General features: G+C 45.3%; 1 protein-coding gene across 3 annotated transcripts in view; it reads left to right on the top strand.

Moving 5' to 3' along the window:
* SYT16 (synaptotagmin 16) overlaps window positions 1-27,305 on the top strand; it is a 225,512-nt gene that overhangs the window by 134,706 nt on the left and 63,501 nt on the right. For all 3 annotated transcript variants that reach the window (XM_029598148.1, XM_029598150.1, XM_029598149.1), the window contains one exon: window positions 20,931-21,143. In XM_029598148.1, the coding sequence (XP_029454008.1) occupies window positions 20,931-21,143 (213 nt within the window). The remainder of the gene's footprint in view (window positions 1-20,930; window positions 21,144-27,305) is intronic.

Genomic DNA, 27,305 nt, shown 5'->3' with positions numbered 1-27,305 from the left:
AAAGCTGATTCCAAATTATCCGAATCAACTGGAGGGGGGAAAGGGTTGTGACAAAGTATGAAAAGAATACTTTTAGGTGTCTGTATGCAAATGCCAGAAGTCTAATAAATAATGTAGATGAGTTAGAATGAATGGCACTAGATGACAATATTGACATAATAGGCATTTCAGAGACCTGGTAGAAAAAGAACCACCAATGGGACACAGTGATACTAGAGTAGCAAATTTATCAAAATGAGAGAACAGATAAAAGTAACAATGACTATGACGGTAACTTTTAAACCGGTATGCCCAGGGTTGCAGCTATTATATAACATATGCGCATATGCTGGATCACGTAAGTATTTAAGTGTAAATTTCTGGTTAAAGTCACAAAACACCCTCATACTACCCATGTCCCACCCAGACCACACCCACGACCCACCCCCTTTTTTAGAAGCTCCGAGATGTACGTGCAGTGGTATTTATGTGCGTATCCAGGTGGCTTTTAAATTCCATTCAGCGTGCGTGAGCCCAACATATTAATACATCCCCTAATTTCAGCATATGTCGGGCTTTTAAAATTCACCTTTAAAGGCTGAGGATTCAATACAGTGAATCAGAGAAGGTTTTCATGGGTGATGATTCAGATCAACTGAACCAAATCACAGTGAACCTGGAAGATGTGGAGGCCTGATTGACAAACTGAAGAGTTGTAAATCACCTGGACTGGATGGTTTACACACCAGGGTTCTGAAATAACTAAAAAAATGAAATTTCAGACCTATTAGTTAAAATTTGTAACCTATCATTAAAATCATCCATTGTACCTGAAGACTGGAGGGTGGCTAATCTAACCCTGATATTTAAAAAGGGATCCAGGGGTGATCTGGGAAATTATAGACCAGTGAGCCTTCTTCAGTGTCGGGAAACATCGTGGAAACTGTTATAAAGAATAAAATCACAAAACATTTATATAGATATGGTTTGATGGGACACAGCCAGCATGGATTTATCCAAAGGAAATCTTGCCTCACAAATCTCCTACATTTTTTTGAAGGGGTGAATAAACATGTGGGCAAAAGTGAACTGGTAGATGTGGTGTGTTTGGATTTTCAGAAAGTGTTCGACAAAGTTCTGCATGAGAAGCTTTTAAAAAAAACTAAAAAGTCATGGGATAGGAGGTGATATCCTTTTGTGGATTGCAAATTGGTTAAAAGACAGGAAACAGAGAGTAGGATTAATTGGTCAGTTTTCACAGTGGAAAAAGGTAAACAGTGGAGAGCCTCAGGGATCTGTAATTGGACCAATGCTTTTTAATATATTTATAAATGATCTGGAAAGGGGTATAATGAGTGAGGTGATCAAATTTGCAGATGACACAAAATTATGCAGAGTAGTTAAATCTCAAGCGGATTGTGATGAATTGCAGGAGGATCTTGGAAGATTGGGCTTCCAAAAGGCAGATGAAATTTAACGTGGACAAGTGCAAAGTGATGCATATAGGGAAAAATAACTCTTGCTGAAGTTACACAATGTTAGGTTCTATCTTAGGAGTTACCACCCAGGAAAGAGATCTAGGCGTCATAGTGGATAATACATTGAAATCTTCGGCCCAGTGTGCTGCAGCAGTCAAAAAAGTAAACAGAATGTTAGGAATTATTAAGAAGGGAATTAAAAATGGAGGATGTAATAATGCCTCTGTATTGCTCCATTGTGAGACTGCACCTTGAAATCTGTGTGCAGTTCTAGTCACCACATCTCAAAAAGGATATAGCTGCACCGGAGAATGTGCAGAGAAGGGCGGCCAAAATGATAAGGGGCATGGAATGGCTGCCCTATGAGGAAAGGCTAAAGAAGTTAGGGCTGTTCAGTTTGGAGAAGATATGACTGAGAGGGGATATGATAGACATCTACAAAATCTTGAAAGGTCTTGAACAAGTTAATGTAAATCGGTTATTTACTCTCTCAGATAATTGAAGGCCCAGGGGCACTCTATGAAGTTAGCAAGTAGCTCATTTAAAACAAATCAAAGAATATTCTTTTCACTCAGTGTATAGTTAAGTTCTGGAATTCATTGCCAGAGGATGTGGTTACAGCAGTTAGTATAACTGAATTTAAAATAGGTTTCGATAAGTTCCTAGAGGATAAATCCATAAACTGCTATGACAGTAATTAATAAGCAATAGTAGCTTGTGATTTATCTAATGTTTGGGTACTTGACAGGTACTTGTGACTTGGATTGGCCACTGTTGGAAACAGGATGCTGGGCTTGATGGATCCTTGGTCTGACCCAGAATGGCATATCATATGTTCTTATGTTCTTATGGTGAATGTCTCATCAGGGCAGGTCAGGGAGGTGAAGCTTTAAACACTACATTGTAAATGACTACTCATGGAGCAATTAATCCTAGAATCATTTAGATGGGGACTAATTTAGAATTAATTATCAATGGAACAAAGGATCTGGTGCAAGGTACAACACTGGTTGAGCTGCTTGGCAATAGTGATCATAATGGAATCAAATCTGAGATAATCACTGGAGGGGAAATAAACTAAACTACTTCAATAAGATATAGCATTAAAAAGGAGACTCTGATAAAACAAAAGAAAAATAAAAGGAGCAATTACAAGTATTAAAAGTCTGCATGAGGCATGTAGACTGTTTAAAACACCATTTTGGAATTCAGATAAAATGTATTTTATTTTTATTTATTTACATTTTTTTTATATCACATGTTCCTATGTATTCCACAACTTAAAAAAGGTCAAATGAAGAACAATTATCTTCTAACATGGTTAAATATTGCTGTGAAAGAGGCCATCAAAACAAAATGGCACCTTTTAAAAACTGGAAAGCAGGGCCTAATGAGGAAAATAGGAAGTCACATAAGAACTGTCAAATTAGATGAAAAACATTAATAAAACACGTCACAGAGAATTTGAGAAAAGGCTCGCAAAAGAGGCAAAGCAAAAGTTTCTAAAAAGTATTAAAAACAAGAATCCTGAGAGGAAGTCAGATGGGCTATTAGATGACCAGGGAGTAAAAGGAACGCTTAGGAAGGAAGAGGCCATGGCAGAGAAATTAAAAGAATTCTTTGTTTGGTTTTTATTGAGGAGGATGTTGGGGAGATACCACATCTGAACCTTTTTTTGTAGGTGATATTTCAGAGGTACTGAATCAAATCAGTGTGAATCTGAAAGAAGGTAAACTGACAAAATAAAGGGGATAAGCTGCAGTATTTTCCCCTGAAAATAAAAATACGGTGGGATTCATTAAACCGTAGTGCTCACTCCTGCTCGTGAATCTTGTAGTATTTTTCCCAACAGCAAAAACACCATGGAGAAAAATAGCGCAGCACATCACAACAAGTGACAATGGCCCCTCATCCCAAGGCTGCCATCTTATAAAGGTGCATGGCATATGTCTAATAGCGCTTTAGAAATGATAAATAGTAGTAGGATAGTACTAGAAAAGGTACAGAGAAGAGTAAAACAAATGATAAAGGGGATGAACACTTCAGCTAAGAGAAGAGATAACTGAGAAGAGAATTGTTAAGGTTTTATAAAATCATGAGTGGAGTGGACCAGGTAAATAGGAGATGGTTATTTATCATTTCAAATTGTACTAAGACTAGGGGACATGCCATGAAACTAGCAGGTGGCAGATTTAAAACAAATGGGAAAAAGCATTTTTCACTTAATGCGCAATCAAGCTGTTGAATTTGTTGCAAGATGTGGTCAAAGCATCTAGCAGAACTGGGTTTAAAAGGAGTTTGGACATGTTTCTGGAGTAAAAATCCATATACAATTATTAGCCAGGTGATCTTCGGGAAAGTCATCGCTTATCACTGGCAGTGAGCAACAAGAAAGGAATCTACTCTTTGGGATCTGTAGATACTTCCTAATGACCTAGATTGGCCACTGTCAGAGACAAGTTGCAGGGCCTGATGGATCTTTGGTCTGACATAGCATGGTACGTCGTATGTTTTTATGTAATATATATTTTTGTTCTCTTGTTTCAATAACTGTTTGCATTTAGATATTCCTTGAAATAATATGGAAATCAGACAAATAGCACTCCGGGTTGCAATGTATCCTTAAAAAAGGACATCTTTAGCATTTCAAACTGGCAAAAGATTACAGCAAATATTTTTAATTGTCTGTGTGGAAGAGTTATTGCCATTACTCAGTGGTGGTACTTACCTGCCACCTTTGGGGTAGTTTGAGTCTGTTTCCAGAACTGGGCATACCTCTGCTTTAGATGATCCAAGTTCCTAGAGGGAGCTCTTATTCTCGGCAAATGTGTACGAAGAAGAACAAGGCTTACTAGTGAAAGCAGAGTTAATACATCAAGGGATAGATTTTAAAAAGCTGTGTACGCGCAAAAAAGACCACATGCAACGTAAAAGAGCACTAACACAGGTACTCGTGACCCGTCGACAGGCAGGCACTCAGCCTTTGCTCCCCTTACCCTCCACAAATTAGACATGACAACTGTATGGAATAACAAATAAGGCCGCAGTTTATTAAACCTAACCCGAGCCACTTTTAACAATATTCCAAACTTAACTCCCTCCACCTCCACCACCTGCCGCGTGCATTCTTCACTTACCATCGCGGCCCAATGGTAAGCAGCTCGGAGCCCCCCCCCCCCCCCCCTTTTCCTTACCCCGCCACGCCGTCGGCGAGGGTAAGGTTGCGGCCTGAGCATCGGCCCCCCCCTTGCTCATTAGGCCTTCTCGTGCAGCAGCTCCAAACTGCACAAGCATTACCCCCCCAGCAACGTGCCCTTCACCCTTACCACTAATACACACTCAAATCTGGCTCGGGTTTCCGCCTACTGCGACAACCACCACAGCAAAGAACATACAAAGAACCGATGGGCGGGAGGGAGGGAATCAAACACCTCTGCCTGCTTCGCTGCCGGATCCCTTAATGGCTGCTCCCAGCTAACCCCGCGCTCCTTTTCCTTGCCCCAATGACAGTGCAGCCTTTCAAAAAATACTGCACTGCCATTGGCCACCTCAGCTCCTAACTCTCCCTCTCCCCCCCCTCTCCGGCTCCTCCCCCCCCCCGACTTCCGCCCGCCCTGCCTCCACCCGATCCCGTGTTACCCTCGGCGAACGCGGGACGGGCCCGGTTCGCCTTCATTAACACAGGTACTCGTGACCCGTCGACAGGCAGGCACTCAGCCTTTGCTCCCCTTACCCTCCACAAATTAGACATGACAACTGTATGGAATAACAAATAAGGCCGCAGTTTATTAAACCTAACCCGAGCCACTTTTAACAATATTCCAAACTTAACTCCCTCCACCTCCACCACCTGCCGCGTGCATTCTTCACTTACCATCGCGGCCCAATGGTAAGCAGCTCGGAGCCCCCCCCCCCCCCCCTTTTCCTTACCCCGCCACGCCGTCGGCGAGGGTAAGGTTGCGGCCTGAGCATCGGCCCCCCCCTTGCTCATTAGGCCTTCTCGTGCAGCAGCTCCAAACTGCACAAGCATTACCCCCCCAGCAACGTGCCCTTCACCCTTACCACTAATACACACTCAAATCTGGCTCGGGTTTCCGCCACTAACAAGGCGACTTAAGTGCCCTTTCAGCAACCCGGCAACTTAAGGCCCTTGTTCCCCCACTGCGGCCTAAACCTGCAACTGCAACCTAAGAGCTTCCTCCAAGGCATTATTGAATAAATCCATGCCGATGTCGGAAAGGTGGACCCCATCACCCAAGAAATACCCTTCCAAAATTTCCCAGGACCACTCATGGCGGACCCAAAACCCGCCTTCCCGCACCAACCATTTGCCAATCTGGCGATTTAATTTCTTAACCCCATGGCGCCACACGGGCTCCGCCTGGTGCCGAAGACGAATGATAACGTCAGACCACCCCAATTTAGTAGACGGCAAGCGATTCAGAAGGAAAGCTAGGTCTTTCCGGATTATTTTAATGAATGCGCGGCACGTAAGTCTGCCAATATCATTCCCACCCAAATGAAGGACAAGAAACCGGGGAAGTCCAAATGTGTCAACTTGGCCTTGCAGGAAGTCGCGGAGGTCGTCCCATTTCATACCCCCCCGGCCCATCCAGCGCACGGCGCCCTCCTGTGCATCAACGTTCAGGTGCTCCCCATACGGCCTCCTCCGGGCGCGTCGTTGCGCCCGATGAACAAAAGAGTGGCCCACGATCCAAGCACAGTCTCTGGGCAGCCCGACCCCCAGGAAATCTGAAAGACAAAACACCGGCATTACCCTCCGGCCGTTCTGCACGCCCCCCCACAGAGCCGCCGCGCACGAGACGTGCCCCGCCTACCGCCGCACGTAACCCCGGTAGACGGTCGACTTCCACCTGCCCAAGGCGCGAATCCTATCCCCCGCCCACCCCAATTCCGCCGCCGCAGTGGCGGCACCGATCCGAAAGGAATGGGAAGTATAGCACCCCGCGTCCCAGCCTAAGGCAGCCACGACGCGGCGCAACACGGCCGCAAACTGAAACCGGGTTAACGGGGTCCCGTCTTCGTGCACGAGAAAATGCCGCCCAGCCGGCGGCCGCAGCGCCGCGTAGGCCAAAGCCGTTTGCACAGGACACGCCCAAACATGGGGCGCACGCTGGAGCGTCACCCACGCACCCACCCCGGTCTGATCCGTCTTGGAACGGCGAAGACGAATCGTAACACAATGAGGATACAACCAGACGTCGCTAGCCAGGATGCCGTCGGTCCCCACGTCCCCTTTGGAGCGGGCCACGAGTTCCCCCACCCGCAAAGCACCAAAGAACGCCCAGACGAAAGCCACGCGGAACAGCGCCGACTCGTAGGCAGACAGACAAACGCGTGGCAAGCCGTCGGAAAGCCGAATGAGGTCGGGGAAACGGATAGGCCGGCGGCGATCATGCCGACAACCCGCACTCCTGCCCCAGCCCCCCAACAGTTTCCGTACCAAGAAGCTGCGGAGCGGGCTATCGAATCCGGCCAATTTCTGAAAGAAGGCGAAACCCGCCAACTGACTGCGCACAGAGGCCATGGAAGAACCCCCCCCGGCGAGCCCACAGTATAAAACTGGCAACGTCCCCATCCCGCACGGCCCCCCCGGTCCAACCCAGAGAGAACAAAAAACAAGCCATGTAACGTCTGCCGGAGAGGTACACCTTCCAGGTGGCCGGAGCGACTGAGCTCCGGATCAGGTCCCATTTCATGCCGTGCCAAGCTTCCAGAGGCGGACAGGCACCCGTTCTCCCTGCAGGTTCGCGCCCGGGGCCGCTGCACGGAAAGCCTCCCACTTAAAACGAGAGAGAGCGTCAGCAATTAAGTTCAAGGACCCCGGAACATGGCGCGCACGCATGGTCACATTCCATTTAAGGCACAACATCACTAATTCCCGAACTAAAGCCGACACCCTCGGGCACTTAGCCGCCAGCTTGTTGACCACCTGAACAACCCCCAGATTGTCACACCACCACACCACGCGTTTGTTTGCTAACTCCTCGCCCCACAACGTAAGGGCTACCAGGATAGGGAAAAGTTCCAAGAAGGTAACGTTCCGTACCATGCCGGATGCCACCCAACTGGACGGCCAACGTGCAGCGCACCAGCGGCCCCCAAAATACAATCCCAGACCCGTCGCCCCTGCCGCGTCCGAATACAAGTTGAGGTCCAAATTGGATACCTCCGCCTCTTGCATTAGGCACACGCCATTAAAGGAGACCAAGAAGGCAGCCCAAACCGCCAACTCGGCTCTCACCGCCGCCGTAATCCGAATGAAATGATGCGCCGCCCGGACTCCAGACGTTCTGGCAGACAACCGACGGATAAATGCACGGCCAATGGGGATGACCCTGCACGCGAAATTAAGGGAACCAATCAAAGCTTGCATCTGCCTCAACGTAACCTTAGTCGACCCACGAATCACCGCCACCAACCCTTGGAGCTGCTCTACCTTTTCCGCTGGCAACCGGCAGGACATGGCCCTGGAATCCAATTCAATGCCGAGGAAGGTCAAGGTGGTCGTCGGACCCTCCGTCTTGTCGTGCGTGATCGGAACTCCAAGGCGCTCAGCCGTCCGCAGAAACCCATCTAGCTGCCGGCGACACGTGTCCTCATCGCGGGGCCCCACAAACAGAAAATCATCTAAATAATGTACCGATGCCCTGCAGGCCGTGTGCTCCATGGTTGCCCAATGGACGAACGTACTGAACGACTCGAACAAGGCACAGGAGACCGCGCAACCCATTGGGAGACAACGATCGATAAAATAATGGCCGTCAAAATAAAAACCGAGCAACGGAAAGGAGGCCGGGTGAATGGGCAGCAAGCGAAAAGCAGATTCAATGTCCGCCTTAGCCATGAGGGCCCCTGGTCCCGCCGCACGCACAAGGGCCACAGCGTCATCAAAAGAAGCATAGGTAACGGCACAGAACTCCGGAGGGATGAAATCATTCACGGAAGAACCCTCCGGAGAAGAAAGATTAAGGATGAGGCGGAATTTTCCCGGCACCTTTTTAGGTATGACGGCGAGCGGGGACAAATGCATCGCATCAAAAGGGGGTGCCTCGAAGGGGCCGTCTATCCTCCCCAACGCGAGCTCATCAGCCAACTTGCCGCGGACAACGGGGGCCAACCTGGAGACCGAGCGAGAATTCCGCGCGCGCCCGCCGGAAGCGGGGCCATTATAAGGAATACGAAAACCAGAACGAAAACCGTCGGACAACAACTGGGCTGCCCGACGATCCGGATAACACCGCAAACTCGCCTCAAGCTCCGAAAGGATCACGGGCGAGTCAGCCTTCCCGAGAACCGCCTCATCATTTGGGTCCTTTACCGGCCCCAGCCCCAGCTCCCTGGGTGCATCGGAGAGCCGAATGTGATCCCCCGCAGGTAGAGCACGCATGCCGGAATTTGCATTCGGGAAAAAGGCATGTGAGTTTATTAAATCGCCAGCAAATATCGGACCCGGGCCCTGAACTTTTGCCTCCCGAATCACCCTTGCGCCCCGCTCCGGTCCGAAAGGACTGCACCGCGGGGACGCCAGCGGAATCAGGGTGCGAGAGGGCCCCCGCACCCCCGGCGCGCAAACCAGTCCGGTGAGACGCCGACCCTTTATTGGTCATTTGTGTAAGCCATAAGTGGATATCCTGGGACCCCCAGGTCATGAACCTGTTCCCTGCCATCTTATCACGGAACTTCTCATCGTAGTTGAGCCAAGCCCAACCTTCGTAGTCCCGGAACGCCCCGAGGATACTATCGGCATAAGATAACAAGGACCCATACTGTGATGTGTCGAAATGACTAACTACGCTGGCTAGCCGCAGGAAACCGCGCACCCAGTTTACCACGTTCTTGGCTATTCGGGGCCCCGTACCCTTGCGTTTGCTGCGTTTTTTGGCTTTTTTGGACCCTCTCCTGCCCCCTCGACGCCCCTCCAGTAATTTAAAAATGTCGACGAATTTGCGTTTGCGTATGCGCTTGACTAAACGCCGCGGCACTTCCTCCCACAATTCGGTCAAGGACGCTAAGGCGGGATGTCCGGCATCGCATTTGGGACCTTCGGGGAGGACCGCACGCGGGCGCACTGAACTATCGCTGGAGTCAGAGGACGAAGAGGAAGACGGCGAGCTGGAGTCGGTCCGAGGCCGCTTGCCTCCCGCTTTGCGCGAGGAACCCCCAGCAACCTTGCCGTCCTTACCTGGTACCGGCTCCTCCCGGACGACTCGACCTTCATGCGAACCAGGAACCGCACCACACGCATCAGCACCGCTGCTCTGCATCCGCCCACGGCCTGCGGGTGCCAGGAGACTCTCCGAGTCAAAGGCCCGCCAAGCCTCTCTGCTGGACGGGCCGGGGAGGTCGTCATCTGGTGTCGGGAGAAGGGAGGGGTCCGGATCCAGTGCGCCAGGCCTGCCAGGCAGGCGACTGTCGGCGTCCAGGCCCCTTCCGCAGGAGGAAGTTCTGCCGCGCGCGGAGGGTGGACCGGAGACATGCGCTCCGGACGTAAAAACCTGACCGCCCAAGGGGGGGGGGGGGGCCGGCCCGGACTGCCAGGCTCCCAATCCCAGGTTATGTGATGGCTGGGCCTCAGCAGCCACAGGGAGGAAAGCGTAGCCTGCCTGAGCCATGCGCTCCAGGAAGGCAGAGACCACGGCTGCCTCGTGCGGCGCGCACTGGGCGACAGGAGGGGGCGGGGGGTAAGGGGAGCCGGGCGCAAAGGTGCCCTGGGGCCGGGGGGGGGGGGTTCCGGCCAGTGCGGGGCGGGCGGGGCTCAGCAGCACGAGGCTGTGTGCCGCCCTGCTTCCGTCTGGCAGAGCTCTTCAAGGGCGCCGAACTGCGCACAGGAGGGCTCCTGGTACGCCTGCCCCTGGCAGCATGCGGGCCGGAGGTGTAGAGGCCACGCAAGCCGGCGGTCCGCGGGGGCCCCCGCGGCCGTAGGGGAGTGGAAGGGGGGAAGGTCCGGGCAGCACGAGAGGAGGGGTCAGCCACAGGCAAAGCAGAGGCCTGTGGCGCCAACGAAGGCTGCCGTCGTGCAGCATGGGACTAGGGACATCAATGAGCGGGCGTCCCAGGAAGGTGAAGGAAGAAACGGGTCCAGCAGGCCCGACGGGGGCGGTAGCAGGCCCATGGAGGAGAGAACGGGGAGCGCACACTATAGGCCCCGCAGGGGAAGGGGGTGGGGAGGGGCACGCCGCTGCCTCGGGGCCGCTCTCCCCAGAGTCGGAGAGGTAAGGGAGCATAGCAGCGATCGGGCGTGCGGAAGGTAGGGGGGGGGGGGTAGGGGCTGCCCCGCTGGCGGACGAACTTACCGGCATCGGGGCCGGCTCCTCCCGCGCGATCGCCGAACGGCCCGCCCGTGATCTCGCCGATGGGCGAGGACGCGATACTGTCGTCGGCTTGCCCTCCGTTTTGGATTTTGTACGGCGCATGGTGAGCAATCGGCCTCGGCGCCCAGCCTGGAGCCACCACGAGGGATTCGGCACGGAGCAAGCGAATCAAACACCTCTGCCTGCTTCGCTGCCGGATCCCTTAATGGCTGCTCCCAGCTAACCCCGCGCTCCTTTTCCTTGCCCCAATGACAGTGCAGCCTTTCAAAAAATGCTGCACTGCCATTGGCCACCTCAGCTCCTAACTCTCCCTCTCCCCCCCCTCCCCGGCTCCTCCCCCCCCCCCGACTTCCGCCCGCCCTGCCTCCGCCCGATCCCGTGTTACCCTCGGCGAATGCGGGACGGGCCCGGTTCGCCTTCATATGTGTAAGTAAACCATATTTTAAATCCCGCTACTTACGCGTGTTACCCGGACTGTGAGTAACCTTGTGCTTAGAAAAAAGGGATGGACCAGAGGCAGGGCAGGAGATTTCCAGGGAAAGGCGAACATATACGCACATAAGTTGCTATTTTAAAATCTGTTAAAGTGACACGAATCAGTCTTTTACCTGTGTATATTTACTTCTGCTCAATATCAGGTATAAGTGATCATAAACATCATAAGTGTAAAAATGACTGGGTGAGGGGTCTACATAAACTGGGGAGAGTGCAGGCTGAAGAACCAGAGAGGACTGGGCAAGCAGATGGATGTAATGGTAAACTGGTAACACGTTTTAAACTGGTAACACATGTTTTAAAATTGTGCTTTCTTGTGCATGTAAAAGCCAACAAATCTTAAAGGAAAATATGTGAATAACGTTTCCTGATGTAACTGCTTAAAATTAGGAGCACACATATGCACACTAGGCATATTTTAAATAATGTGCGTGCCCTTGCGTGGACTATATAAAATTCAGGCATATGTGTGCCCGACCCATACACATGCGTATATGAACACCTGTGCGCTTGTTTAAAGTTACCGTCTATGGTTCTATAGCGTTGCAATCTTGCACTTTTCCTTCTGTTTGCATTTTAAGGCAATGAAAATGGTTAAGTGTGGGTGAGTACTCGAATTAGAGCAGATCTATGGCAGATAAACAGAAAATAAAATACATTCATTAAAGTGGTCATCTGACTCTTCAACTAATTTTCTTTCAAGCAGTGTTTTCAATGATTTTAGTTTGTTTTCACTTAATTGAAGGATGTTGTTCTCATTAATGAGTGTATTCATTGGGACTATAGCTATCTAAAACTGAAAAAATTGAGGCTTAAATACAACCTAAATTGAAAGTTGTACATCTTAGCCCTGCTTTACTGAAAACAAATATATTCTATGATGCACTGGAAGCACACTCATGATGTTCTTTCAAACAGTATATTATTCAAGACTTAGCAGTAAACTTGTTCACATTTTTTGTTGATTTTTAGAGTGGGTTTATGTTGCCAAATCAGTAGTTTAGTATGTACGCATGTATGTTCTCTTGTTTGCAGATGCTAGAATGACTTCAAATTCCAATATTAAAAGTTTTGGAAAATCTTGTGTAAATAGAATTAGAGAAAGTTTTCTATATTAGAAAATTGAGGGATTATTGCAAATATTACAATCCATTTTAGCAATTGCAGGAAACTGACGGAAAAATGTGATGTAAACTGAAGTGAGATACTTACTTCTAGTATTATTTAACATTTCTATAGTGCTACTTGATGTACACAGTGCTAAACAAGTGACTTACAGATTGATATTCAGAAAGCCAGAGAATGGGTAAATTAGGAAAAGTTATGCATGTAAACATTATGGAAGTAATTTTAAAAGGAGTTATATGATTACATGTAACATTCTGTCATAGCAATTATGAAAAGCCATTTACACACGTAAAATGCACTTACACATGAATATCCTATGGACAAAATGGCCTGTATTGTAGCAATTTTTCAAAGCTCACTTATACAGGTAAAGTGCATTTACATATGCAAAATCCAATTTATAGTGTGTAAATGCTTTTGAAAATCAGGCCCTATTTGCATATTCAGCAGGACCTACCTGGATAAAGTTGCATGCATAACTTTAGGACAGGTGTTAAGAGTATAGGGAGGATAATTTTCGAAGAGACTTCTGCAAGTAAAGTAGTGCTTTACTGCAGAAATGGTCCTTTAGAGAAATGCGTGACTGAAACATACATAAAATTACATGCATTCACACTGTTGGCCGGATTTTAAAACCCTGGCGTTCGTAACTCCCGGTATGCGAGTAGGTGCAGGGGCCTGAAAAGGGGGAGGTCTGAGGGGTGGAGAGAGGCAGTCTGGGGGGCTGGGAGGGCAGGGCTGGAGATGCTGGTACAGCGGCTATTTGCCACTGTGCTGGGGAGTGTGTGCCGGCAGTTGGCCGGCATGCACAAGTTGCACGCACAAGTTGCACGCACAATTGCTGCGCCGGAGGAGCAGCAATTTAAAGAAAAAAAAAGGTTCAGGAGATTAGGTTTAGGAGGTGGGGTGGAGAGGGAGAGGGGAAGGGGAAGGGGAAGGGAGGCTAGGGTAGGGAGTAGGAAAGTTCCCTCCCAGTCCACTCCTTCATTGGAGTGGACTGGGAGGGAACTGGGAAAGGCCCCGATGCGTTGCCGCACGAAAGTTGCCAAAGTCGATCCCCCCTTGCGCGTGCCGCTCCCAATTTTATACATGTGTGCACTAGCGTGCGAATGTTATAAAATCGCATGTCCATGTGTGTGCGCTGGGTAGCACGTGCACATGGGCACACACATATTTTTTAAAAATCTATCCCTGTATGTGCATACTTTTATCTGCATAGGGGAAATGCTATCTAGGTGACCAAAATGATGAAGAGGATGGAACAGCTCCCCTATGAGGAAAGGCTATAGAGGTTGGGGCTCTTCAGCTTGGAGAAGAGACAGTTGAAGGGGGATATGATGAAGGCCTACAAAATCATGAGAGGACTAGAGTGGGTAAATGTGAATCAATTGTTTACTCTTTCAGATAATAGAAAGGACTAGGGGACACTCTATGATGTTAGTAAATAGCACATTTAAAAGAAATTGGAGAAAATTATTTTTCACTCAATGCACAATTAAGCTCTGGAATTCATTGCCAGAGGATGTGGTTTAGGCAGTTAGCTTAGCTGGGTTTAAAAAAGATTTGATAAGTTCCTAGAGGAGAAGTCCATAAACTGGTATTAATCAATAAGGAATAGCCACTGCTATTACCGGCATTAGTAGCATGGGATCTATTGACCTGGATTGGTCACTGTTGGAAACAGGATATTCGGCTTGATGGACCTTCGGTCTGACCCAGTAGGGCAACTCCTTATATTCTTATGTTCTGACCTAGAACTGCTGCCTCAGAAAAGTTCCACCAGTGTGCTGATAGGGAGAATGAAGCATGTGTAGTGTTTGCACAGGTCCAGATATTACTAGTGAGATGCATGCTACTCCCCTCTGCCTTAGCCAGCTGTACCTGTATGTAACTATGGAACTGGTTGTACAGGGTGGGGATAACCTGCCTACGGAATGTAGTCCTGGAGGGTACTTGATAAATGGGGGCTAACACATGCAGCAGATGCTTAAAGGCCACATCCTCTATTACCTTCAGGGGCTGATCATTTCCCTGATGCTATCTGCCTCTTGTCCCTATTGTCAGTGATACAGAACACAATCCCATTTCCTCTGTGGTGGGTTACCACGGCAGATGCATGGCAGGGTCTGCTGGCCTGCCACCTGACTGGTTGATTGGGCTGTTGGAACAATTCAGGGAAAATACTTCCCCCTTTCAACCCTTTTCCTCTGGCTTTTACTTGGAGTGGCAGAAGAGGTCCCTAGGCTGCTACTGCCAATTTCCCCTGATGCTAATGCTAGTGAATCCTGCTTTTGTGTGTGATGCTGCATACTTGAGTTTGTCAGGTGCCCCTCAACTGATATCCTTACTGCAGTGAATAAACTGAGCAAGATGTAGGTCCTCCCTCACTTTAAAGTGCCTCCATATTAGGAATGTCTTCTATGATTTCTTCTCTACATCTCTGGATGTTGGAGTTGAGGTTGAAGATGGACTTTTAGGAAAAATGCTAAGGGCATATTCATGCTCTCGATCTGTGCTGCCTGCTTGCTCTTCCTGAAGTTTGCTCTCAACACCATCAGTATCATATATCTCCCCCAACATTACACTTGAAGATAAGTGGTACTAACTAAACCACCTAAATTTTCTTCAGCTACTGGCTCTTCAATTTCTGATTTCCTCAGAAGAAGTAACCAATGTAGAAGAGAGTGTTGCTGGTTTGGGTTGTTGGAATTCTACTGCCCAATCCATGTCCCTGCCCACCCACTGCCAGTCTTGGATGGTTCTGCTGCCTTTTCCCTCTGCTCTAAAACAAAAGGGAGAGGAACAGGCAGTGTTGGCAAATGTGCTCCGAATTTCAGTTGTTTCTACTTTGAGAGGCCTTCCACTCCTGCCATTCTGTGTCTAAAAATGTCTCTTTTCAGTTTAGGACTGTCTTTTTGTTAGCACTGCTACTAGGCTAGGCTGTCATTGCAGCAAATCTTCTACCCTGCCAAGGTTGCCATTGCTTCCTCTGCCTTTTCCTCTCAGTTACATGATGGAATTTGAAGTGCTTACTGAGAGTTTGGAAATCACAAAACAATGTATTTATTGATACTGTCAATCTTTTGCGACGCTGCACCACCAAAAATATTTAGGCAATGACCTTCATAATAGGCTTCCTCGTTAGGGCTTTCGCCTATTCAACTCGGCCTTATGCATAATCATAGGTCATGATGTTAAAGATGTTTTTTTGAGAAAGTTTTCTTTTGCAAATTAAAACGAATAAAGTCAATGACTATTTCAAACTCTGACTGGCATTATTCCATGTGTATAATCCATCGTTTAAATGATTAGACTTATCTGGATTGTAGCACTTTTTCAGTCAAAAACCATGACAGTGTTCACAGTGCTGACCCGACATGGAGCCGTGTTTCGGACTGCTTTCACCATCTCCCAGTCCTTCATCAAGGGTAATAGTTACAGTTGTCGAACAATTCAAACATGGCGCTGGGTAAAAAACGCTGAAGCGCCATGTTTGAATTGTTCGACAACTGTAACTATTACCCTTGATGAAGGACTGGGAGATGGTGAAAGCAGTCCGAAACACGGCTCCGTGTCGGGTCAGCACTGTGAACACTGTCATGGTTCTTTGACTGAAAAAGTGCTACAATCCAGATAAGTCTAATCATTTAAACGATGGATTATACACATGGAATAATGCCAGTCAGAGTTTGAAATAGTCATTGACTTTATTCGTTTTAATTTGCAAAAGAAAACTTTCTCAAAAAAACATCTTTAACATCATGACCTATGATTATGCATAAGGCCGAGTTGAATAGGCGAAAGCCCTAACGAGGAAGCCTATTATGAAGGTCATTGCCTAAATATTTTTGGTGGTGCAGCGTCGCAAAAGATTGACATCGTGTGAAAAGCTCTGGGTTATTGTATGTATATTGTTTGTTCCCAACACTTTTCTACAATAACATCAAGTCCCACTCTAGTTATCTTTAAGTGACTTTATTGATACTGTACCATCACTTACAGTACCACTCTACTGTATGTATAAATGTTTCTCATACACACACATACACACATACACACACACACACACACACACACACACAAACATACACAATGTATGTTTGTGCTTTGCAGTGCACTGCTGACTGACTCCTTTGCCATACACAAAAAAACCTGTTAGAAGATTAAACAGAATCAACAAGGCTGGCAGCCTGGCAAGACTTTTCTTAATCTTTACTTGTCTGTGTGCTAACTTCACTGTACTGCACTAGACACTCAGACAGACAGAGATAAAAGCACGGCTTCACTTGCCATACTCCTACCCCTCCCCCAGTGAACAGAGAAAGTGCAGTACCACTGCCTCTGTCTTTTGGTACAGTGAGTGAGACCACTGCTGCAGAGAAGATCAGAAACAGACCCTTACAAGTGCCAAAGCCAACTTTATTAAAGATTTTTGTAAATCTCAGGAAGATTCTCAAAAACAGATCCTCCTTACCAACTGCTAGAGAGGAAATAGAGTTTCTTGCAGATATTTAGACCTTTCATCAGCATCAATTGATCTGGATGGCAGCTATAAGCTAGATAAAAAGTTGCTTCACCATGATTTGTCCTCCATCTGGTTCCCTTGCCAACTTGTCTGCCTCATTTCCTATATTGCTAAGTTACCTACACTTGTTTGCTCACAGCATAACCACAGACTTGAATGGGCAATAGACTTGAATTTGAAATATAAACAAATGAGACAAAAATTTGTTCAAATTCTTGGAACTCCTGCATTCATTTTGGTGGTCCACGAATGAAACAAAAATTGACTAATTAATTGTATTTTACCAATTTGTTTACAATTAATTAACATCCCTAAAAAAGTATCAGGTCAATTTTAAAAGCGTTGCTCGTGCAAAAATGCCCACAAATGCACATATGTAGACTGCATGCAAAAAAGCCACAAAATGCACACATAAAGAATCAAGGGGCAGAAAAATGGCGATGAATGGGTATTGTATTGCGGGGCCAAGACTTATGCACATAACTCTGGATTTTAAAACCTAACCTGCAGCGTGCATAAGCTAGATATCCATGTAACTTTACTGCTGCTCCTGAGAAGCAAGTCTGTAGTTCTCACGTTTTAGAGCTTAAAGTACAGTTGATGGGCAGCATGCAGGCTGAAGAACCAGAGATGATTGAAAGACCTCGCTATTAACTGGACAAACAGGTGGACTAATTGGGAAACTGGGACTGTGCTTCGCGTGAGCATGTTTTAAAATTTGCTAACATACACACAAAAAAGCCGACATAGTCCTATTGAAGACACATACGTGCCAGCTGTGCTTGAGTAATTTCTTAAAATTAGGAGCATACTTACATGCGATTGGTGCATTTTAAAACATACATGCGTAAGTGCGCACGCAATTAAAAATTCTACCGTACTCTTGCTCGTGAGCTGATGTGTGCTTCTATGTGCGCACGCATGCTTGTTTTAAATTAACTTCTATGTGTGTAAATTTTCTTGACAAAACTATGTACACTAAATAGCAAGGGTAGCTATGTGTGCATTGCTTTGCCAGGATAATTTTCAAATAAAATTTATATGCATAAATTCACTTTGAAAATTGGTGTAGTCTGGCTGAAAAACAACCTGCAAATTTATGCGGCCTGATATAACACTACCACCAAAAAATAATGCGGCCTGATATAACACTACCACCAAAAAATAAAGAACTATGTGTTAGAACCCGCTCAACTTTATAACAATCCTAAAATGAAAGGATCTGTATAGTACTGTCTTGATAAAAAAACAGAAAAACATACAAGATAATAGCAAATAAGGACCATAAGGATCATCTAATCTGCCCAGTTTTACTATTAATGCAATGTGATAGACAATAATTATTTGGCTTTCCCCTTTGGGCCCAATATTCAAATATATTCGGTTATCTAAATTATCTGGATATAACTTATCTGGATAACTTAGAAGGGATATTCAGCAAAATGGCTATGCTGATGAATATATGCGGATAAGTGCTAATTAACTGGATAAGTAATAGCTGGATAATATTAGTCTTACTATTGAGCAGGTCTAACTTATTCAGTTAACTTACCGGGATAAGGCTGAATATAGGCACTTATCTGGTTAAGATAACTGAATAAGTTACTCCACCCCAATCCGCCCAATGCCCGCCCTCAAGATATCCAGCTATCTACTTATCCGGATAAATACTTATCCAGCAAAATGGCAACCTCTGAACATAGCCAGATATTCAGCAGCTGCCACTTATATAGATAATTCCTACTTATCCGACTAAGTAGCATTTCAATATTGGCCCCTTTGTAACCAGGGATTCCTTGTGCTCCTCTCATTTTTTCTTGAATTCCATTATCGTTTTTGTCTCTGCCACCACCATTGGAAGGACATTCCATATATTCACCACCTATTCCATGAAGAAATATTTCCTTTTACTGCTCCTGAGTTTACCTCCTTGGAGTCTCATACTGTGACTTCTTGTTCTAGTGCAGTATTGCTCAAGCTGATCCTGGAGCATCCCATAGCTAATCTGGTTTTCAGACTATCCACAATGAATATGCATGAGGTAGGATTTGCATGGAATAGAGGCAATGCATGCAAATCTATTGAAGATAAGACCAGAATACCCTTTAGGGAATGCAACAGAGTAAAATTGTAGTTAAATTTATGGTCATGTATAAGTTATCTCTCCCATCCCTGTGACTAAGGGCCTCATTTTCCAATATTGCATTGGTATTGTGAGTTGGGGTCATGATGTCTCCTGACAGGCCTGCTGGGAGAGAGAGAGAAAGAGAGAGTGAGAGAGAGCCTTGCTGTCATGTCTCCTCCCAAGACAGGTATTTGTATCCCTATGGGAGGCCCACCTAGTAACTCGAGGTGAGGTTTAAGTATTAGTGTAGGGGGTTAGGGGCCACTTTCACATTCAAAGTGAGACGTACGAACAGAACAGTGGTCTCTTGTGAAGATTTGATGACCTACGGAGTGAGAAAACTCACTCCAAGATGAGATTTGTGCAATGTTCTCTCAACCTAGCTTGTTGTTACCCAGGTAGAGAGTCCATCCCATAGGGATACAAATATCTGTCTAGGGAGGAGACACTACAGCAAGGCTCTCTCTCTCTCTCCCTCCCCCAAGTTTAGATATAGACAGTCTTCTTCCATGTCGTAATGTATTTTTGCTTTAGGTGTTAAAGTAATAATGTGATTTAAACTTTATTGTGACTTTTCACACTTCTGACATACCTACATGTTTTTTAATACATCCTGGCAGGGTGATGATAAATAATAGGGGTATACATTCATTCTGAAATGACATGAAAAAAACATAATGAAACACTGTTTCATTGAGTTTTCCAATTTTAACAGCCTGCCTACTTTAAATACGCAGGCTTCAGCTCTAATTTTCAAAGCAGACTTATGTGCGTAAGTCTGCTTTGAAAATTAATGGGTACGTGCGTAGCCATGTGCGGCATGCATGCACACATATATATATGATTGCTTGGGAGCAGGTGTAAATCTGTATTCATACCTTTTCATGGATAATTATGAAAGTCGAACAACAATTCATTGGGTTTTCTCTTTTTGGAATGCAATCCACCAGCAAAGCTGTCCTGTACCTCAACCGCTGTAATAAAAATAATTACCCGCCATCTCTCATCCTTCCCAGAGGGCTGGCTGGCACCATTTTGAAAATTGGACTAGGTGAGGCAGGAGCGACTAGAGATCACTCCTGCCCCATTTCAGCGTCTATGAACCCATGGATGAGGTAAGATGAGGATGGGGAAGATGGGGGATGGAGAAGGCCCGAAGGTGAGAATATTTTATTGGACAATGCTGGAGGGGGAGGGATTTGGCAGCGGGAGGGGGATCCTGGCTCCTTCCTTGTTTTTTTTTTTTTGCTTTCTGTTTATTTCATTGATTCCCAACCCTCTCCCGGGGGCACACCTAACCAGTTGGGTTTTCAGGATTGCCACAATGAATATGCATGAGACAGATTTGCAGACACCGGGTCTCCAAAGTATGCAACTCTGTCTCATGCATATTCACTGTGGCAATCCTGAAAACCCAACTGGTTAGGTGTGCCCCCTGGATAGGGATGGGAAACTCTGGTCAATTTCATTTCAGTTAAGCGAAACAAACCAAAATAAACGTCAAATAAATGAAAGATGAATGAAAAACTCCAAAGGAGATGATAAAACAAAACAAAATTAATTTCTTTTCTGTGCACATCCCTAATAAATAATGGATTCTTATTAAATAAAAATTGTATTTTCACTATTCATAAGTAATGGGAAGATCAATAATTCCAAAGTGGTAAAAATGCACGTTAGCTGAGATAATGTATCTCCTCAAGCAAACAAATGAGAAATGTAAACAGGTTGATTGCAAACATTAAAACAGCCTCAAGAATAAATCCATTTTTCAGAGCCGAGCAGAATTCTCTGAGCCTTCCTGTGCTTAGGATATCTTATAGGGTGGATCAGTTGTCAAGCGCCTGTTTTGTGTTTTCTCTCAGTGAACAGTTATGGGGAGGATGAGGAGCTAACAACATCTTCAGACAGTGATGAGGAGGTGATTAAACAGTTTGAGATCTCCGTATCACGCTCACAGAGTTTTCGGTCAGCAGTGTCAGAAAAAGCAACACAAGCTGGCTCAGAGCATAAGCAAAAATTCAACCGCTTGCTGTCAAACCACGAAGAGTACAGCACAGAGGCATCTGAATGTGAAGGTATTTTCTGTGTTAAAATATTTATATATGATATACACATGGAAGTACTTTTTAGTCTGCAGCATGCTAACATGTCCTTTACATAGAAAATGGTTCAACTAATTTAAAAAAAAACAAACAAAAAACTTCTTATAGTAGTTTTATTCCTTTATTTACTCTGATTGAAATCTGTCTACCTACCAAAAAGCTAATTTTATTGAGTTGCATTCCTCAAAAGTATATTTGCAAGAGATTAACATAGATGATATTTGTTATGTTTATATTAGACTTCTTTGCACGAAATACAGTATACAGATGAATAACAAGTTAGAAACCTTGTTTTCAAAAGGATTTCTCTCATTCTTTGGTTGTGTCAAAATGCTTTTCAAAATGATGCTCTTTACACAGTGGGTCAGTCAGCATTGCAAATACTACACATTAGGTTGGATAACAAATAAGAATATTATCATGTTTTACTCTTAAAGTCTGAGGGGTGAACTGTCTTTGCAAGACAGATGTTAAATCAATAATATAAGTAACCAGGACATACACCTCTCTATGCATCCACCCTTTTACAACAGAGTCATCAAACACACAATAAAACACACTAACACCTGAGTGGAATCAAAACAGGCCGCAACTTTATTACTATACATAACTAGTAGCCCGAGCTGGTAGTATACCAAAAATGACTAGCCCACAGTGATCATCTGCCACCCTCCAGCAAGATGAACATCCCCAGGCCACCCGGCCTGCAGGCTACCGGTATTTCGATACCACAGCTCACACAACCCCATCTCAGCCCAGCAAGGAGCCGTGCATGGAACAATTACACCCAATTGTTCTATCCCCACAATTCCAGACATGACCATCCGGTTAAGTCAACAAACCATTCAGCATACCGCTGAACTCAAAACTGGCTCGGGCAACCCGCATACTCCCCCCACCCCCCTGTTGCGATAATCAAAACCCCATAAAACAAGCAACACACAAAGAACATAAGGGCAGGTGAGAGGGATGCAGCTCCTAAGAAGACAATAGTATTTTTGATCAACTCAGGATAGCTGAAAATCAGAAACTGTCAAAATACAAAAGGATCCAGCTATGTAAAGAACTCAATGTGAACTTACTTGGCAACCGTCATACATAGCCTCAGTAGTATATTGGCTTATGGTGTCAAGCCCTTGCAACTCTGGGCTTGAATAATCATAGGTTGCTGTAAGAATTTAAGAACCAAACACTGTGTGAAAACTACAAATGTTAGCTCTTAACGTTTTCCACCAGCCAGGGGAGAAATATCCTACTACCTGAAGTGCACGCTCCAACACCGGCAGTGTTTCGGAGTGTCAGACTCCTTCCTCAGGGAACTTCAGGGAGGTAATTTGCTGGTGTAATTCTGTGTGGAAATACAATAAAAGAGTTCTGCAAATGCCAAAGGCTAATAGTTCAAGCAAATGGCAAAGATTTGGAAGCAATGAAAAAACTTACTTTGCAACGATGTTTATGGTCAATCAAAAAGCGGTGCAAGACACTGGCTGAAATCGGTGCCCCAAAAAAGTGAGCAGCCTTGCCGAGATCCTTGCCGCTAGAAGTGACAGCTAACCGCGGGTAAAAACGCCGGTTTTAAAGGGGATCTGTCGACTGCAGTCAGTGCTGGCAGGAAATGACGAATGCACCTCCATATTTGGTGATGACCATATAAGGTGAATGACGTGTGTGGGAAAATACTAGCCCAGCTGAGATCCATATATGGGCAATGACGTCATGCAGCGGCCATTTTGAAAAAACAAAACAGATGTAAAATGAATCAGAGAAGCAGGGCAGCGCATGGGGGAACCTCCATACTTACTAGATGTGAAAAAATTTTGGATGGCCCATAATAAAATCAAAAGGCCTGTGCTTGGCTCATATAATGTGAAATAGAAACCGTATTATAATGGTGACTGTATAGTCAAAATTGAAAAACATACACAGATTATGATATTTGAAATATTTAAAAGACCTGATAAAGTTTGGAAAAAAAACACATTGTGAAAATGTAATATTAAGTGAGGGAAAACCATTCCACTCTTTCATTCAGTCCCTGTGGTTCTGTGGAACGCAGTTGAAAGATCCAACGATTTTCTTTATAGTTGAGCTGTGAAGTTCTATCGCCTCCTCTCCAATGCTGGGGAATGTGTTCCAGAATAGTCCATTTATATTCATCAAATGTGTGTGTGTGGGCTATGCTATGTTGGACTAATGGAGCCTTGATGTCCTGAGTGTTGATCCTACTCCGGTGTTCCACAAGTCTAATGCGGATCTTACGTCGAGTGCGTCCTATGTAAATTTTATTGCAGGGACACTGAAGTGCATAAATTACAAAATCTGTATTGCAATCAACATGATGTTTGTGAACAATCTTTAAGCCTGTGTGAGGATCAGTCCAATGGGAACCAGTCAAAGCTTGATTACAACAAGAGCATTTTCCACATGTTGTGAATGACCCTGGTGAAGAGCCACATTGAGAGCGAGGCGCTGCTCTGACAACCTTCTGTTTGATGTTGTGTCCTCGAGAATATGCAAACATGGGGGGTTCGTGAAACAGCGAATGGGGACTAAGAACGTGCCAATTGTTCATGATGGCTTGTTTAACATGAGTGGTGAGTTCTGTGTATGGTAGAACGCAGATAATGCTGGGGGATTCATTACGACGTTTATATTGTAAAAGCTGAGATCTGTCAGAACATGTGGCCCTTTTGTGGGCTCTTCGAATAACTCGGGAGGGATATCCTCTTTCCAAAAACCTGTTGCAAAGATGTCCAGCCTGTGTATGAAAGTCTTCAATGTCGGAACACAGTCTTCGAAGTCTGAAGAATTGGCCCACCGGTAAGCCTTCTTTGAATTTTCTAGGGTGGTGACTCTGGAAGCGAAGGTAGTTGTTACGGTCAGTGGGTTTCCTAAACAGCGTCGTGCTGATGCCTTTTGAATCCTTCAAAATCTTGATGTCTAGAAATGCTAGTGAATTTTGATCATAGACAATGCTGAATTTTAAATGTGGATCAATGTGATTGAGAAAATGGTGAAACTGTAGCAATTGCGCTTCTGTATGAGTCCAGATAAAAAATATATCGTCAATGTAACGTGACCACAATTGGACGAATTGGAATTGAGGAGATGGATAGACATATTTTTCCTCGAATTGTGTCACATATAGATTAGCGACATCTGGTGCAATAGGTGAACCCATGGCTACTCCATGGGTTTGGAGATAAAACTGCTGTTCGAACGAGAAAAAATTGTTATAAAGAATGATTTCTGTCAATTCTACCAGAAATTCTGACGGAATGCGCTGCGGTCTCATCCTATTTTCAACAATTTTTTGGACAAGCTTGAGTGCGTCCAATTGCGGAATGTTTGTGTACAAAGACTCAATGTCTAAACTGACTAGGAAATAACTGCTGGGTATGTCACTGACCGTAGATAGTTTATTCAGCATGTCTGAGGTATCTTGTATATATGAAGTAGCATTCTTGACTGGGACTCGAAGAAAAATGTCCATGAATTTAGCTAAGGGTTCCAAGATGGAGCCGTTGGCTGAGACTATGGGCCGACAGGGCGGGTGAACTAGAGTTTTGTGGATTTTGGGAACCCCATAAATGACAGGGGTGCGCGGATATTCTACCTTGAGAAAATTGTGTTCCTTAACAGTGAGAAAACCTTGTTCAAGTGCAATCTTAAGATTGCAGATGTTCCTTAACAGTGCTATGCTATGTTGGACTAATGGAGCCTTGATGTCCTGAGATTGCCCTGCAATCTTAAGATCCGCATTAGACTTGTGGAACACCGGAGTAGGATCAACACTCAGGACATCAAGGCTCCATTAGTCCAACATAGCATAGCACTGTTAAGGAACATCTGCAATCTTAAGATTGCACTTGAACAAGGTTTTCTCACTGTTAAGGAACACAATTTTCTCAAGGTAGAATATCCGCGCACCCCTGTCATTTATGGGGTTCCCAAAATCCACAAAACTCTAGTTCACCCGCCCTGTCGGCCCATAGTCTCAGCCAACGGCTCCATCTTGGAACCCTTAGCTAAATTCATGGACATTTTTCTTCGAGTCCCAGTCAAGAATGCTACTTCATATATACAAGATACCTCAGACATGCTGAATAAACTATCTACGGTCAGTGACATACCCAGCAGTTATTTCCTAGTCAGTTTAGACATTGAGTCTTTGTACACAAACATTCCGCAATTGGACGCACTCAAGCTTGTCCAAAAAATTGTTGAAAATAGGATGAGACCGCAGCGCATTCCGTCAGAATTTCTGGTAGAATTGACAGAAATCATTCTTTATAACAATTTTTTCTCGTTCGAACAGCAGTTTTATCTCCAAACCCATGGAGTAGCCATGGGTTCACCTATTGCACCAGATGTCGCTAATCTATATGTGACACAATTCGAGGAAAAATATGTCTATCCATCTCCTCAATTCCAATTCGTCCAATTGTGGTCACGTTACATTGACGATATATTTTTTATCTGGACTCATACAGAAGCGCAATTGCTACAGTTTCACCATTTTCTCAATCACATTGATCCACATTTAAAATTCAGCATTGTCTATGATCAAAATTCACTAGCATTTCTAGACATCAAGATTTTGAAGGATTCAAAAGGCATCAGCACGACGCTGTTTAGGAAACCCACTGACCGTAACAACTACCTTCGCTTCCAGAGTCACCACCCTAGAAAATTCAAAGAAGGCTTACCGGTGGGCCAATTCTTCAGACTTCGAAGACTGTGTTCCGACATTGAAGACTTTCATACACAGGCTGGACATCTTTGCAACAGGTTTTTGGAAAGAGGATATCCCTCCCGAGTTATTCGAAGAGCCCACAAAAGGGCCACATGTTCTGACAGATCTCAGCTTTTACAATATAAACGTCGTAATGAATCCCCCAGCATTATCTGCGTTCTACCATACACAGAACTCACCACTCATGTTAAACAAGCCATCATGAACAATTGGCACGTTCTTAGTCCCCATTCGCTGTTTCACGAACCCCCCATGTTTGCATATTCTCGAGGACACAACATCAAACAGAAGGTTGTCAGAGCAGCGCCTCGCTCTCAATGTGGCTCTTCACCAGGGTCATTCACAACATGTGGAAAATGCTCTTGTTGTAATCAAGCTTTGACTGGTTCCCATTGGACTGATCCTCACACAGGCTTAAAGATTGTTCACAAACATCATGTTGATTGCAATACAGATTTTGTAATTTATGCACTTCAGTGTCCCTGCAATAAAATTTACATAGGACGCACTCGACGTAAGATCCGCATTAGACTTGTGGAACACCGGAGTAGGATCAACACTCAGGACATCAAGGCTCCATTAGTCCAACATAGCATAGCCCACACACACACATTTGATGAATATAAATGGACTATTCTGGAACACATTCCCCAGCATTGGAGAGGAGGCGATAGAACTTCACAGCTCAACTATAAAGAAAATCGTTGGATCTTTCAACTGCGTTCCACAGAACCACAGGGACTGAATGAAAGAGTGGAATGGTTTTCCCTCACTTAATATTACATTTTCACAATGTGTTTTTTTTCCAAACTTTATCAGGTCTTTTAAATATTTCAAATATCATAATCTGTGTATGTTTTTCAATTTTGACTATACAGTCACCATTATAATACGGTTTCTATTTCACATTATATGAGCCAAGCACAGGCCTTTTGATTTTATTATGGGCCATCCAAAATTTTTTCACATCTAGTAAGTATGGAGGTTCCCCCATGCGCTGCCCTGCTTCTCTGATTCATTTTACATCTGTTTTGTTTTTTCAAAATGGCCGCTGCATGACGTCATTGCCCATATATGGATCTCAGCTGGGCTAGTATTTTCCCACACACGTCATTCACCTTATATGGTCATCACCAAATATGGAGGTGCATTCGTCATTTCCTGCCAGCACTGACTGCAGTCGACAGATCCCCTTTAAAACCGGCGTTTTTACCCGCGGTTAGCTGTCACTTCTAGCGGCAAGGATCTCGGCAAGGCTGCTCACTTTTTTGGGGCACCGATTTCAGCCAGTGTCTTGCACCGCTTTTTGATTGACCATAAACATCGTTGCAAAGTAAGTTTTTTCATTGCTTCCAAATCTTTGCCATTTGCTTGAACTA

Source organism: Rhinatrema bivittatum, chromosome 4 (assembly GCF_901001135.1).
Source record: "Rhinatrema bivittatum chromosome 4, aRhiBiv1.1, whole genome shotgun sequence".
Lineage (NCBI taxonomy): Eukaryota > Metazoa > Chordata > Amphibia > Gymnophiona > Rhinatrematidae > Rhinatrema > Rhinatrema bivittatum.
This window is presented reverse-complemented; position numbering and strand designations above follow the sequence as displayed.